The sequence below is a fragment of the Leiobunum rupestre genome, chromosome 5 (assembly GCF_980474605.1).
Source record: "Leiobunum rupestre chromosome 5, qqLeiRupe1.1.hap1, whole genome shotgun sequence".
Classification (NCBI taxonomy): Eukaryota; Metazoa; Arthropoda; class Arachnida; order Opiliones; family Sclerosomatidae; genus Leiobunum; species Leiobunum rupestre.
This window is the reverse complement of record NC_143388.1, coordinates 10,441,221-10,457,617: the sequence shown is the minus strand read 5'-3', so window position 1 is coordinate 10,457,617 and position 16,397 is coordinate 10,441,221. Positions and strand designations below refer to the sequence as shown.

Sequence of the window (16,397 nt, the reverse complement as noted above, 5' to 3'; positions counted from 1 at the left end):
CGTTTGAAAAATCTGGGTCAAAATCCAGTAGCTCCGCCTCTTTTGTACCACGTGATAGCAGGACTGGCTAATCATATGCTAGAATTTTTCCGGAGCTCGGGCAGCAAACCAGTAAAATTCCAACGCCAGTGGGGCCCTTAAATAAAATATATTACGATAAAGGTGGTAATATAATTTCAATCTATATTTCAATATAGAAGGGCTCGTTCAATTTCGCGCGCGCCTCCTGAAAGAAAAAAATGTGCACGTGCTATCAAATAAAACTAACACGTGACTATTTTATTATGTAACTCGGGCATGCGCGTAGAGGAGGAAATAAAAAGAGATCCAGTGTTTCGCCCAAAAAGTTATTTATATGGTCCTTGCCGGTTGGGCTTAAAGTGGTGCTAGAATTAAAGGCTGCTTTTCAAAAGGGGAAAATCAACGCGGATTTAGGCATGGTCTAATAATCTAATAATAATAATCAGTTAGGCTAATACCCAAGGCACCACCTAAGGCCTAAGTCATCATGCGACTTTTGAAGCCATTAATTCAGGTGGTCTTTATGGGCTGCAGCACAGGGCTTCTTTCAAAATATAAAAATAATTTAAATTCAATTTTTCCTAAATTAATAATTTTCCATTTACCCTGCAAAATCAACAGTGTTAGTCCAGGACCCCAAATTTAACAGTCCGCCCCTGACCAAATTATATGGAAAATTGCAATTTAATTTCAAATTAATTTAAATTAATGAGTTAAATATTAAAACTATTTTTTATAAATTGCGACTTGCTTAAAATAGTTAATTTTCAGTATTAACTATAAATCATTTAGTAACGTTTCAGTGGTCTCATTTGCGTGTATTCTTAATAACACCAGAAGTATTCTAACATCTAGATTCGCAAAAAGGCCCTTGTTGATTTTTCCAATTAAAACATTTCGGAAATAATTAAGAACAAAAAGTATGAAAATTACATTCTAACATCTAGATTCGCAAATAGGCCCTTGTTGATTTTTCAAAATAAATCATTTCGAAAATAATTAAGAAGAAAAAGTATGAAAATTACATAATTTAACTATGAAGCTAACCCAAAATTTTAAAGATAATTGCGTGTTAATAGTTAATTTTGAATTCTGTAGCGCTCCAACTGTGGATATAATCAAATTAAACGCCAATTTTGAAATCGGTTGTTATTAAAATATTAATAACCTCTTAAGCAATTATAATACAAAAGGTTATTATGGAAAATATTTATTTTAATAAAAGCTTGTTCTAAGAACACGAGCTTTAAATATAAACTTATACAACAGTTTTAGAGTTGTTAATTTTCCGGAAAAATAAAATGCGAAAAAAATTCCAGAAAAAAAAATTGAAATATAAATTACTTTTTAAGGGTTTTTAATGTTTTTATCTTTTTCTCGATATAAAATGTCTAATAACAGTAAACATACTACAAAACATTAAAAGTGTTACATTGTTAATCAGTTTAAACTAGTCTAGAGGTTTAGATTTACTTTTAGATTCGAAAAAATGAGGTGAAAGTGCCCCTTTACTTAAATTTCCAAACAATATATTAGAATACTTAATACGGAAAATTTTCTGGAAAAAAGGCCTCGGTCATTTTCCAACTTACAACACTACAGTTGGGTGGTTCTAAAAAATGCAAATATCGAAATGTTTTGGTGCACATGGATTTACTTGTTCATTTTGATGATAACATGACCCTCGAAAAATTTTAGGTTATTTCATTAATATTTAGGACTGCCTCAACGAGGTTACGTTTTACCACTATGAACTAACCCATTTATAACCAAAAATCGGTTATGTCACTTAAATACTTTATTTGAACCAAAAATTTAATATTTATTACTTATTTAAGTTTTTACAAGGTTTATTATAGTACCGGTACACCATAAAATATTTGGCAGTTTCTTAGATTTTAAGTTAGGAAATTTCAAATGGACCAAATCACGAAATTTATAAAATTGGGAAATAAAAGATCAAATGAAACTCACCGAATGCTTCTGAAAACGTGTCCCATGAAGCCTATCCTGAGAAAGGTGTTCTGCGTCGTAGCCACGTGGATGTAGGCTGATTTTTCGTTAGCGAAGAATGTATCGGGAACCCAAATTCGTTCGGCTACCTCCGCACCCACGGTCAAACTTTCAAAGCCCTTTCTCTTCGTGAAAATCAGCCGATCGTCCGACCACGACTGGCGAAAGTAAAAATCCAACGTAAAATCCTGAAATTAAATGAAACAATTATTAGAAAAATAATATCGCGTTATTTTAATTTTTATAGAAATTAATAGCTTGCCGAATTTAGTACCTTCTTTACTAAATGTTTCTATTCGCGACCGAAAACCATCGCTACGCCACCTTTGGCTCGCCATTGATACTTACAAGGAGACATCCCGAAGTGTAACCCACCGATTTTGTTCAAACTAGGGGGATTGGTAGACGTTCATGTATGATGACAAATCCTAAAGGGAATTTATTCAATGGGCAACCGAATTGCCATGGCAACGAAAAATGTTTTTGACGACAAAAAATGGAATTTTTCCCATTGAAAATAACATGGGTGGTAGACGTTCATGTATGATGAAAAATCCTAAAGGGAATTTATTCATTGGGCAACCGATTTGTCATGGCAACGAAAAATGTTTTTTAACAACAAAAAACGGAAATTTTCCAATTGAAAATAACATGGGATTTCAAAACTTCGAAAATGCCAAAAAAGAAAAAATAAATAAAAATTGACAATAAAAACATCAAAATTGCTCAACTTTTGATCAATTTTAGGTCAAAATCCCATGTTATTTTGTGTTGTCAAAAACATTTTTCGTTGCCATGGCAAAACGGTTGCCCATTGCATAAATTCCCTTTAGGATTTTTCATGATTCATGAACGTCTACCAATCCCCCGAGTTTGAACAAAATCGGTGGGTTACACTTCGGGATGTCTCCTTGTTAGATAGGTTGCGGCTAAAGCAGACGCTATTAGTTTTTCCGCAACGTTTTTCGTTAACTTAATTTTATAAATATTGATAATTTCATTTTAATATAATATTTCCATCTTTTGCTCATAAGTTAAGAAAAAACATTCTTATGACTTTTTAATTTGTCTGTAGCAGATGCTAGATAATAGGCGCTACATAGGAGAAGCTAGCGCCGTTACGCCACCTAGACTCGTTTCGGTCGCGAATTGATTTTCTATAAAATCTGATAGAGCGAAAAGATAAACTGTCTATATCCAATAGAGCACTCTAAATAATAATAATAATAATAATCAGCTAGCCCAAGGCACCACCTTATAAGCCCAAGTCATCTCGCGACTGTTAATGAGTTTTTATGGAAATGGAAAACCCCTTAAACGAGTGGGGAGAGAACTTGCAAACTCAACGCAGAAGGAGTTGTCCTGAGTTTTCACTCAGTGCCACAAGTTAGACTCGAACCCGGCTCCTCTTGCTGCGAGGCGAAAGCGCTAACCAGTGTTATTATGATGTTGGGTGACGGAGTGGTTACTTACTGTTTCTCCTTATAAATTAAATCGAGAAGTTAATGTAATGTAATTTCTACGTTAAAAATTGTTCAACTAATTCAGTGAAACAATAAATATAAAACAATGACAGGGATCTTTGTCAGAAAGAAACTTGAGTCTGCAGTCGGGCTCTGGACCGGGGCGAAGTCATAGGGGAGGGAGAAGATGGTAAGCCGCCCCCACCAACTTTTTTTTCCAGAGTTGTCAAACTAGACATTTCAATTTTAATTTTGTCAAACTTAGAATTTCTATATTTCGAAGTAATATGATATTTGCTTTGTTATTTAAAGAAACTTCAATTCGTTAAAATATATTTAAAACGATATAATATAAATTTGTGTTCAATTATGTGTCGCTGCTCCAGATGCATTGGTTCCAAAATCCCAATATGTATTTACTATTTATCCAACTCTATTATATCATGACTAAATTCCCAACACTGTTTTTTATTTAATTTCCATAAACAAAGTAGTGCCATCGTGGAAACTGTTTTTGGTCGTATCTACGATCTCTAAGAAAAGAAAATTTGAGCCCATTAGATAGTAGATGAAGGCCTACCGTGTACGGCTACTTCTCCATAATCACGGTGGGTGTATATACTGGCATCGAACCATAGTATTGCCTAAGCAAACATCAACGTCTTTATCAAATCTACTACACTTCATTTATATATTTACTGAAGTAAGTCCAATTAACTGAATCCTATTTCATTAGTACTAAAGTATAGCCTATTTTCCAAAAGGCAGGTAGCGATTAGCTGGATTGTTATTTCAAAATGTTGAAAAATGTTGAATACGCAAATGGTAAGGTAGCTGTATAACATTGTTAAAGCTTTAAAGCATTTTATTCTATAAAATATTATATTTAGACATAATCATGAAGGCTATGAAAATTTTAGTCATTACGGATGCAACTTTTAAAGAACAGAAAGATATATTATCAGGAAACTATAGAGGTATACACTTGGAATGTCTAAGGTTCCATTGGGACGGTGATACGAAAGTGCGTCGAGAAAAAAGGCGGGACTTAACTACGTCAAGTGTAAGACGTAACACGACATTTCAAATTCATTGGCTCGAGGTTTGACGTGAAAAGAATGCGTCGTTATGGTAACAAATAAGCGAAATTCCCGCGCAAAAAAGGCTTATAAAACAATGGATTTAAAAACCTCAATTTGTTATCGTACTTAATATTTTGAAGTATTTATAATGTTCTTCGCGAAAGAAGTGTAGTGATACCTAATTTTAGGTATTTTTATGGTTATAAAAGAGATAATCAAGTAAGCTAAAAATATAATAACCATGACTAGGCTTAATGACGAGTTTTCGTCGAATGAGGGTAGCGAGCCGCGAGAGTTTTTCTTGTGAGTTAAGACACGCCCATTTCTACGAGCTTCATCACAGCCGTAAAAATCTTTCTTAGACATTCCAAGTGTATACCTATATAGTTTCCTGATATTATTATGGTCATGCTGAAGTTTCAGCCAATTGGAAAACATATTTTTGAAGTGTATATGTTTCAAGTTTATTTTAATTTCAATACAATTATATTTGATTATATATTTTTATTTTTATTAAAATACAATTTATAAGAAAACAGACTAATGTAATTATATAATAACATAAACTTAATTCATTGTTTTTATTTGACCTAAATTTAAGGTTTATCTCTTTATCACAGTTAAGTTGTTCTAGTAGGATAAGAAACATATATGTACAAACTAAGTTGTAAAAAAATATATTTTTCAACTCATAATTACAGCAATGCATTTTAAATTTTCTCGGCAATGTTAAACGTTATCACAGCCAAGACGCGTTACTTTAAAGATCTTTATGTATGTCGACAGAAGACGACTGTCGGCGAACACGCGTTTAGTCACTACCTATATACGTAATTAATCAAGGCCATTGCATGCTCGAAAATAAATAAATTATCTGGTTTTTCGAATTTGCCGTAAATTCCCGCTAGGTGTGCAGGTACGTCAAATCTACTGCTCAGGCCTTGTCTATAGCATAGGCCATGGTGATTAAAGCACGTAGACTAACGCGGCTAAGGCCGGTAGTGCCGAGTGGCTGCATCACAACTTCTCAATCACTATAGTGGCTATATATTGTAATAAGTAATGACAAAAATTTCTATAGATTCTATAAACATTTGGGTAATTTTTCTGTAGAATTACAGATCTTTAGAATTTCTATTGAGTTTCAATAGGGTTGAATAATCTAAGGGCATGACTAACAACTAATGACTTTACATTGTACTTAGATAAATGACCGAAATTTCTAAAGATTCTATAAATAATTTGGTAATTTTTCTATAGAATTTCTATTGAATTTTTATTGTATGGTTGAGAAAAATAACTACATGGCTGACTATTCATGACTTTACATTGTAGTTAATAAATAAATTCTATTGATATTTTTGAAATCGTTTTATCATGCTCTGATTATAGTTCTACAGAATTTCTTTTGTAGGTTTGAATTAAAAAATGGCATGACTAATGACTTTACATTGCACTTGGAAAAATTACCGAAATTTTCATAAACATTTTGGAAAATCGTTTTATTTTATTGTTCAATAGAAATTATTTTCCTGGCTTGAGTAAAATAACTGCATGACTGACCACTAATGGTTTAACATTGTAATTAGTTAAACAACGAAACATAATAGCAAAATCATTCGTGTAGTGAAATAATGTAATTGATAATTTCTCTAATAACAGAGGATGAACCTAGTTCGGTTTTTGTATGTAAACAAAAAAACGTCGTTTTCAGACAGTACAGACGTAAACTAGGCGTAGACATCGTAATGTAAGCCTTCTCAAAAGTAGCGACTGACTATCACGTATTCGCAATAATTCGTTGAAAACAAGGTTCGCGACGCCTTGGAACTATAATTTTCGGGGCAAACCGGGTTAAAATAAAAATAAAAAACACAACGAAACTGAAGAAATGGCTTTACTTAATAAAATTACTAATTGTAGTTGGTGACGTGATTCTCCGCACGTCAAAACAATGCGCGTTTAAACACTCAATTTTTGCCAGTCGCCGTAATGTCTGCGGTGATAAACACGCACCCTCTAAAATAGTCTTAAAGAAAAACCGCTAGCGCAAATGGAATTGAAGGTGGAGGTAGCTTTGACCCCAGTGATCAATTACTCGCAACATTTCTGGCTGGAAAGAGCTTCAATTGCCCGGCAATAATGTAATAAGAAGTTCGAAAGGAACCCAACCACTATCGCCAAAGTGGAAGTGGTTTGTCCATTTTCATAAATCTTATACTTATAGCTGTTATGGCACATTCGCGATAAAAGCTTTAATGTTTCTTGCCTGGTTTTTAAGTGGCCAGATTCCAATTTTGTGGTCACACTCTTAGAAAAAAATGTGTGCAATTCATGTACAAAATTGCGCCTCTAAATTTGTGAGAATTTAAATGGGATTTATAATTATTTTATCTTAATTGGTAGAGTCTATTTTAAACTCAATTCAAAACCAAATAGACGCTCAATCTTTGACTAATTAACTGCTACTTAGCCAAAGAAGTCAAGTAGAAGTCACTCTAACTTGTAAGTCAACTAGGTTCGTCATTCACTTTATAAACACAATTTTTTTCTTAATTTTAATTATTCCAAAAGGAAAAAAACAGCGCAATACTGAGCATCGACGCAAAAAATAACGGTTAGGCTTAAGACATTATTTTTTTCTCGACGCAAAAACTCACCGTTAGGCTTAAGACCATTTTTTCTCCTCGACGCAAAAATTAACCGTTAGGCCTAATACGGGTTTTTCCCGTCAACGCTCACCATCGCGGCTATTTTGTCCCTATTACAAGAGCCATATAAAGAAGGGAGCTTGCAGGTCCAGGCTGTATGTATTAATACCTCCTAGCGAATCGTTGAATGGTTTTTTTGAAGCACCTATTCGATTTTTTTTAAATAGTCATCACCTTAAATATAAATGCAAAGTCCCCCTAATTAATTTTCATGAATTGCAGGACATTGTTTGGAAATTGTCTAGGAAAATATAACATAAACATTTAAACAGCTGACATTGAACGCCTTAAAACTATTCTTGAACAAAATACCCTCGATATGGTAGGTTACATCAACTGATAATGAACGTTCTAGTTAGAACCAAAGCCCTACCATGATTTTTACACATAAAAAAACTTTGCTACAAGAAGATACAATTTGGCACATATTTTTATCGTGCAATAGTGGTCGTTCATACAAATTGCTCTAAGAGTTCATGTACATCGCAATGTATTTCTAAAATGTAGTTTATTAAAAAATGCTTAAACAACGAATACTTCAAATGTCTAATGATACAATGGTACCAAGGAGCAACAAGCACAACACCCGACACAAGGAGAACGCAACCCGTCAAAAGTCGTGCATTTTCTTGCGTACAGTTTTAATTGGCTAGACGTTTTAGCGCCGACTTTCATTGGAAGGGGAAAATTACGAAATTGTCTTCCTCCTTTCCATAATACGCTCAGCGTTAAGGCTCGTCCAATGAAATTTGTACACAACACTGCGTTAGCGTGTTTAAAGGCTAGCTGCGTTCTCCTTGTGTCTGTTGCTCCTAGATGGCACCATGTTGCGAATTAATCTGAAGAAACTACGTCGAATGTTAAAGACGTTGCACGTTCTTTCAAAATAATTGTATTGCGAAAATCTGGGCTGTGAACGCTCGTTTCTATTGAATAGATTTAAAGTCATCCATTTCCACCGAAATATTTTCCTGAAATATTTTAGCAGTCGTAAACAAATTAGTGACGGGTTTGAAGCTTCGATGGCATTTCTACGCCTTCTTATAGTAGGCGTTCGTTTTAATTTAGAAGGGCACTCTACGATGGTTTGACTGTAACGAATCTAGTTGCCTTTCTCGGAATTTTCAGTATGGGCGCGGATTCGGTTGCTACGGAAACCTTACTTCGAAAATGACGTCAATTGTCAACAAGTTAAACCCATAAAAAGGCGTACGAGTTAAGGCACTAGGAAAAGTTTAATACGAAAAATAAAGTACGAAAGCGATACGCTATACTATCGAGGAATATAGATTTGACGAAATATTTCTCGGACTATATTTCTTGGAGGTCGCGCGTTCCATAATCAGGGCACGATTGTAAGAAAATTATAAATATTTCACTCTGAAACCAACGACGAGGAAAATACGTTAGAGACACGGATACGGGTGGATAGCTTTCAAGTCGGGTACGTTTCCTCGGAAGGAGCTAAGCCGGATCTGGTTTATTTCCGGAGTCAGGTTAGAAGGAGGTTGGCGGCGGGGCGCTTCAAAGAGAAAGCTTAAGAGAAAAGTGGCGCGTCGATAGAAGAGAGAGGACTCGCAGTGTCTTCCATTGATATCAATAAAAGTGCAGGGGTGGCCTAAATTACTCGGAATGCCAATGCAATCTGGGGAGGTAGATGCTATTATATTGGTATCTCTCTCTTTCTCTCTCTCTCTCTCTCTCACTCTCTCTCTCTCTCTGGATATAGGGATCTTAGGGACCAGGGTGGGGGCTGGAAAGGCAAATAAAAGCTCAGGGAATAAGCTGCGTTGAGGAATGAAAAATGATACCCTATTGGAGATGAACGCTGCCATCTGCCTTTGACTGACTTTCCAAAGCTAGTTGTGGAATGCCTTCCATAGCTCTCGCTCTTCTCGGCAGCGAGATAATTTGCAGCTTTGTTGATAAAGCGATTTGAAGAAACTGGTGAAAAAAATTATCTCGGGGAGGGGTAACATGATTGCAGGCTTTTCCGATTTTGGAAATACAAGTGTAGTTTACTTTTACATCGAAGGTTTGATAATTGGCTACCTTACATCGAGAGTTCCTTAACCTTAGCGAAGAAACGAAACACAATATTTAGTTAGCTTACATAATTTCAATGGGTAGACACAGGTAACCGTTTCCAACTAGACATGCTAGTGGATAATTCAGTCTTAAAAAAAAGGTTTTCAAATGGTATATTAAGGGTCTAAAATATAGAGATCAGGGTTTGTATAAGACATATAGCTTTCATTAGTTTTATATCCATAACCAAAAATTACCCGAATAATTTTGCATATTAAATCGTTGTATAGCCGCGAATAATATCCGTAAATGAACAGTTTACCGAAATATTTATGATTAATCGAAGTTTTGGTTAGTTATTTATCTGTTCCCCCGAGCTCTACTAAAATGTATGAAAAAAACTGTCTTTAGGGTTTTTCTGACCCCAAATTTAAAACATGAAAAAATGTATAAAGGGTGTTATATTATTATAAATAGAGTGATTTAATACCGGGTAGGGTGTAGCTCACTTAAGGAGTAGTTTAGAACCCTAAAGGGAGTAGTTAAGTAACCCGGCCGCCTGAATTAATGGCTTCAAAAGTCACTTGATGACTTAGGCCTAAGGTTGTGCCTTGGGTATTAGCCTAGCTGATTATTATTATTATTATTATTATTTTTTTTTTTTTAATAATTATATTTATTTTTATTTTGCTATTTCAGTGATTATCGATCATCCCACTTAATACACAAACATGAGTGACGTATTGAGGTCCAAAAATGAACATCATTCTGCCTGCGTTGTTCCCATAGAGAAAAAACATCTTCAAATAGTAAGTTGAAGTATTTCAGTAAGCTATTTCTTTCCGTTTAGAGTTGAGTTTTCCCTATAAAAATTTCAACCAGACTGTGACCTACCTACATTCATAATTATATTATTAACTATTATTATAAATATTATTAATTATTATTATAAATATTATTAATTATTATTATAAATATTATTAATTATTATTATAAATATTATTAATTATTATTATAAATATTATTAATTATTATTATAAATATTATTAATTATTATTATTTTTTTATTTTTTTTTATTTTTTTTAAGCCTACCTGTCGAGCAGGTAAGCATTTATTGAGTAAAAAACAAGAAAAAAATTACAATTTCAATAACATAATTTAAAACAACAAAACAAAACCTTTTTTTTAAACATAAAAAACATTCGTGATGACATCTGTTAAAACAACAAATCCAGTATCTGTAATTTTGCAACACTTTGATTTTTCCAGTGATTCATACATATGAAAATCATTTCTTTTAGACATTTCAAAATGATATTTACAGATGCGCAGTAATTTTGTAAGATAGTTCTCCCTTATTTTATTTTTTATATTATTATTTCCTACGTTCATAGCTTCCTGATAACCATAGTATATTATTATTTTCCCGATGTTTAGCAAAACTGATATTACATTTGAATATAAATACGTCTGTTTTACATTGTACCAAAAAACCATTTCCCTGAACTTAAATTTTTTTTCAAAAACATGGATAACATTTGATATTTGATTGTATAGCCACATAGAAATTTCGCAATTGATAAATATATGTTCTAAACTTCCACTATGCTGTTGACACAAAGGGCATGCTTCACCTACATCAAATATACGATTGGCTATTCGCGGAGTCATTATATTTCCTTTTAATATTCTATATAGAGCATTTGATTCTCTGCCCGTGAAATGGTCTTTCCATATGCATTTATAATATATAATTTTGACATCGTCTTTTTTTTGTTTAAACAAATTTAGTGCACTATCATTTATATTTTTACAAATTGTTTTCCTGACAAAATATTTTAGAGTATCATTTTCACATTCGATAATATACTGTGACCCGTTTTTAACATTTAATTTAAGTTTTTTAAAATATTCTTTGGAATCGGGGGTTCCTTCTTCCCACGTGTAAATTTCATTTCCGTGAAAAACCTTCTCAATTTCTTTACAAAGCTCACTGAACTCTCTATTCAGAGCTCTCTGTGTCGGTGCCGATATTTCGAATTGTAGGTTTAAGAATGGATTTTCAAATTTCTTAGTAGTGCAACTAAATATTTGGTGTATGTATCGGATCTTAAGATCCAACCATTTTCTGTTAACAACGATTTCAGGTAGAAAAGGATTGTGCTGTATTGGTAAGCTTTTAAAATCATTCAAATTTGTTGGTTTTTCCAAACTGATTTCTAAGTCTTTTAAAAAATTAAAAACATCACAATAAAACTTCGGTATAAATTCAAACTTTAAAATTAATTTTTTCATCACTAGAACACCGGTTCGTTTTATTTAAGTAATAATTGAAAAGATCCTTTTCCAAAGAATGGACATTTTCTAGGAGCAGCCTTTTAAATTTTATTAAAGTAAAGCATTGCCACTGGGAATCTAGAGTTTTAAGGCCTAAGCCGCCATTTTCTATAGTATCGGTCGCGACATCTTTATTGACCCAGTGCTTATTTGAGTCCCAAACGTAGGTTAAGCATATTTTTAAAATGTTATTTGATTGCAACACTGGGCGATTTAATAATGGTAGCAAGAAATATATTTTACTTAATTCAATATTGCATAGCTGGGCCCGAGCCTTAAATGATAAACGGGGTTTTAGGTGGTTATAATTACATAAGCTTTGTGTTAATGATGACTCCATGTTTTCATATGTTTTATCTTGCCAGTTTTCCTCCACGGTAAAATTGTTCCCAAGTATTTTAATTTGATTCTTATTCCATTTAATACCTAAGGGAGAATCTGCGCGATTACGCCAGCCTCCTAACCACAAACCACAGCTTTTTTCTAAATTTATTCGTGCATTACTATATTTAGAGTATCTATCACATTCATCCTTCAAAATAGTTAAACCTTTATCTGTGGAAACGAAGTTAGTACAATCATCCGCAAAGGACAAATTGGTGAGTGGTCTATGAAAAAATGGCAGGGCAGGACTATGGTTGTAAAGTTCTTTTCTTAAATGGCATAACAACGGTTCCAGAGTAAGTATAAACAGAAAGCTCGACAAAGGATCCCCTTGTCTTATACCCTTATTGATAGAAAATTTTGACGTCAGGGTGTTATTGATTTTTATTCGTGCGTCTGCATTTTGGTATGTATATTTAATAAAATTAGTTATAGTTTCTCCAATATTAATATGTTTAAGAATTGATAGTAAGTAGCTATGAGACACTCTGTCAAAAGCTTTTGTTTGATCTAACGATATAATAGCTAAATTTGCCCTAGAGTAATTATTATAGTAGTCAATTACATCACGAATTATGTTTAAATTTGATTGGATGCTTCTATTTGGGATGCTTGAGGTTTGATCTTCATGTATAATTTTATTATTATTATTATTATTATTATTATTATTATTATTATTATTATTATTATTATTATTATTATTATTATTTAAGGGATTAGCTTAACACTTTAAAGGGAGTATTGTAAAACCCTGAAGGGAGGAATTAAGAACCCTGAAGGGAGGAATTAGGAACCCTGAAGGGAGTATTGTAAAACGCTTAAGGGAGTAATTAAGAAACATTTAAGGGATAAGCTTAAAACATGAAAGGGAGTATTGTTGAACGCTTAATGGAGGAATTAAGAACCCTGAAGGGAGTAATTAAGAAACATTTAAGGGATAAGCTTAACACTTGAAAGGGAGTATTGTAGAACGCTTAAGGGAGGAATTAAGAACCCTGAAGAGAGTAATTAATAAAAATTTAAGGGATAAGCTTAACACTTGAAAGGGAGTATTGTAGAACGCTTAATGGAGGAATTAAGAACCCTGAAGGGAGTAATTAAGAAACATTTAAGGGATAAGCTTAACACTTGAAAGGGAGTATTGTAGAACGCTTAAGGGAGGAATTAAGAACCCTGAAGAGAGTAATTAATAAAAATTTAAGGGATAAGCTTAACACTTGAAAGGGAGTATTGTAGAACGCTTAAGGGAGGAATTAAGAACCCTGAAGAGAGTAATTAATAAACATTTAAGGGATAAGCTTAAAACATGAAAGGGAGTATTGTAGAACGCTCAAGGGAGGAATTAAGAACCCTGAAGAGCGTAGTTTAATACGACAATAAAGGAACCAAAACGGAGGAAAAAAAGAACCCCAAACAGTGTAACTAAACACCCTAAAACGAAAAATGCTATTTAAGGTGTAGATAACATCATTTATAAACCAGTTAAATTGTTAAATATGGGACAAGAAAAAGTCTTAAAGGTTTGAAAATAAACCTTTTTTTAAGAGTGTTAAATTACTGGCCAAGAAATTTTAACTTCGTGCTATTTCTTTGCGTAATATACATGCATAAATAAATATTAACAACTGCTACAAACACTTTGGAAACTGTTCTCAACACACGCAGATCTTGACTTTTAGGGAATTTCTAATCGTATGCAATTTATGCAAACCTCCAACACTGAATTTTAAAATCTCGCAGCTCTCTAACGACGTATATATTTGATTAAATTACTCATCGTGAAATCGGAAAGACAACGTGAGTGGAAAAGTTAACAAGGATACATGAGGCATACGTGGAGATAATATAATGAGTATGTACTTTGAACAGACGTATTTTCATACAAGCAATATGATATGCTAGTCTAACCAGCGTGACTTGTAGGAAGCGTAAAACTTATTTAAAAGGTTAAATATTGCGTATAATACTTTTTAAGATTGACAAAAAATTGGTAACTTTTAAGTTACATACGTACCATTTGAAATACCTTAAGTTGTGATTAAGGGGAAGAATATAGTAAAAACTTCTTTTTCGTTCAAGCTGAACGTTTCTGTTTTAACAATTACATAATTTAATTATATTTTTCTTATTAGGCTGAACCATCCTCTAGTGCTTAAAATAATTTTGATAATTCTAATATTAATAGTTAACGAGATATAAGGTCCTAACTAACGGGTAGTTTGGGCGCTTGCTCAACTTGTTTAGCTCTGGGGGTTCGAATTAAAACGTAATAACTTAAAGGCCTAGTATTTCTTCGGCCTGTTTTACTTTAAGTTTGCTTCCCGCCGTGCAAATATCCTGGTGGTAGGCCAACCGCAGAACACGTTGGCCTACCACCAGGATATTTGCGCGGCAGGAAGAAAACTTAAATGAAAACAGGCGGAAGAAATACTAGGCCTTTAATTACTTTTAAATTTAAAATTGTAAAAATTATTATTTTAGTCACTAAACAAGAGGCTGTTCTGCACTTATATATTAATTTTATAAGTTAAAATACAAAATTAAAAGAGTTCAGCTTGAAATAGCGCGAAAGTAGACAATGGCGAAGTAGTCTTCCCCTTTAAGGTTGAAAATTAACTATCAATAAAAAAACTCCCAAAAAAAGCAAATAAGTTGATTTACTTGATTTTGGAAATAAGCTAGCGTATTGCGTTATAGAGCAGTTAGCCAGGTCCTATTTGGTACGACACGCACATCAAGCTAGCTCTTCCAATTACAAAGACCACAAGAGTTAGTCTGGGCTGATGCTCCCGAGATATATTTTGGTGTTTTCGTTTTTTCGGCCCGGGAGTTTGTCCAGCCCGATTTTTTTAATCCCAAGTACGAGGGCTGGTCCGCACTTGGATCTCGGAGGTCCTCGACTCGCGGGATACGCCTCGGCGCCAAGGCTTAACGAATTATACGCGAACGGCGTTGAATGTCACGTAGGAGAACTTGATGGTTCAGTGTATGAACGGAAGATTGGAAGTCGGAGGAGAATGGATGGTTGCGGTCGCATTGGAAACGTCCATCAGAGAAACAACGTAACGCCTGACCAATCTTACTAAGTTAATGACCATTATTCATTCCAAAAGAGGATTTCTTGTTATTTGAAGGAACTAAATGAATGATTAATCTTCACTCCATTCTAATTTATTATTATTGATTAATTACCGGCATTTCTAATAATTTATTTGTTCATTGCTGTCAAGTTAAATCATACGTCAATTCTTGCAAGAATAAGTTTGTAATATATAATATTGTAATTATTAATAATAAAATCTACTACTTCATGATTTCAACTGTTTTTATTTTAAAAGTTTTTCGTCAGCCGCGTTTTACAATTGTTTAATTTCAATGATAAAATTTACAATACCACAAAATTATGAACTAAAAAATATAATTATTGAAAAACCCTTCCAAAAATATATATATTTACTTCGAGCCAAGCAAGGTATATGTTTAAGTTAAACACACACATATAATTATATTTATATATCTATATAAGAAACATGTTTAAGTTAAACACACACACATATATATTTATATATACATATACATGTATAGCTATATATATATTTGTATATCTATATAAGATACATGTTTAAGTTAAACATATATATATATATATATATATATATATATATATATATATATATATATATGTTTATGTGTGTGGGGGGGTGTGTGTGTGTGCGTTTAACTTAAACATGTTAACTATCATATTCTATTCTCCACCACACTCCCCCCTTTTCGGCTTTCCGTTGCTATATGCAACGCGTTTTGAAATTTTTAATGTTTAGGCTTAGTTTCTCCTTTAGATTTCACAGTCGCCAGCCAGATTTCCCGCACGGTACTGATGAGTTCTAAATAGAACGAAACCGGTTTACCGTTGGAATTTCTGGCTATTTTATTTTATTTAATTTTAATTTAGTTTATTACTCGAAGATCTATTTGATCCGAGTTTCGCGTTTTTTGCTCGAAGACCTATTGGTACGAGTTATTAGTAAGTTTTTTTTTTAATTTCTTCAAATTTGTTTAGGATTTAGCTATATTATCCCTTTTAATTATGAACTAATCTACTTTTTCACGTATTTTATCATAACTTAAACATGTACCTTGCTTGGCTCGAAGTAAATTTAAAAAGGCGCAAATTTCGAGCCAAACAGCGTAATCATACAAAGAATTACGACCCAAATATTAACTGCTTGTAATGAATCTAGGAGAAAATATCCATAACCAAAAAATCTATGTTGAAAAAATTCAAAATAAGTAGTTTAAGAGTATATTTATTACTAAAATTAATGCGTTAAAATATAAATTAAAATCCTTTAAAATA

The 16,397-nt window shown here is 33.1% G+C and overlaps 1 protein-coding gene across 1 annotated transcript in view; it reads right to left on the bottom strand.

Moving 5' to 3' along the window:
* Positions 1–16,397, bottom strand: part of LOC149943514 (gamma-aminobutyric acid receptor subunit beta-like) — a 199,180-nt gene that overhangs the window by 137,676 nt on the left and 45,107 nt on the right. Inside the window, exon 4 of the mRNA XM_090176112.1 lies at positions 1,996–2,222. Coding sequence (XP_090032238.1) covers positions 1,996–2,222 — 227 coding nt within the window. The remainder of the gene's footprint in view (positions 1–1,995; positions 2,223–16,397) is intronic.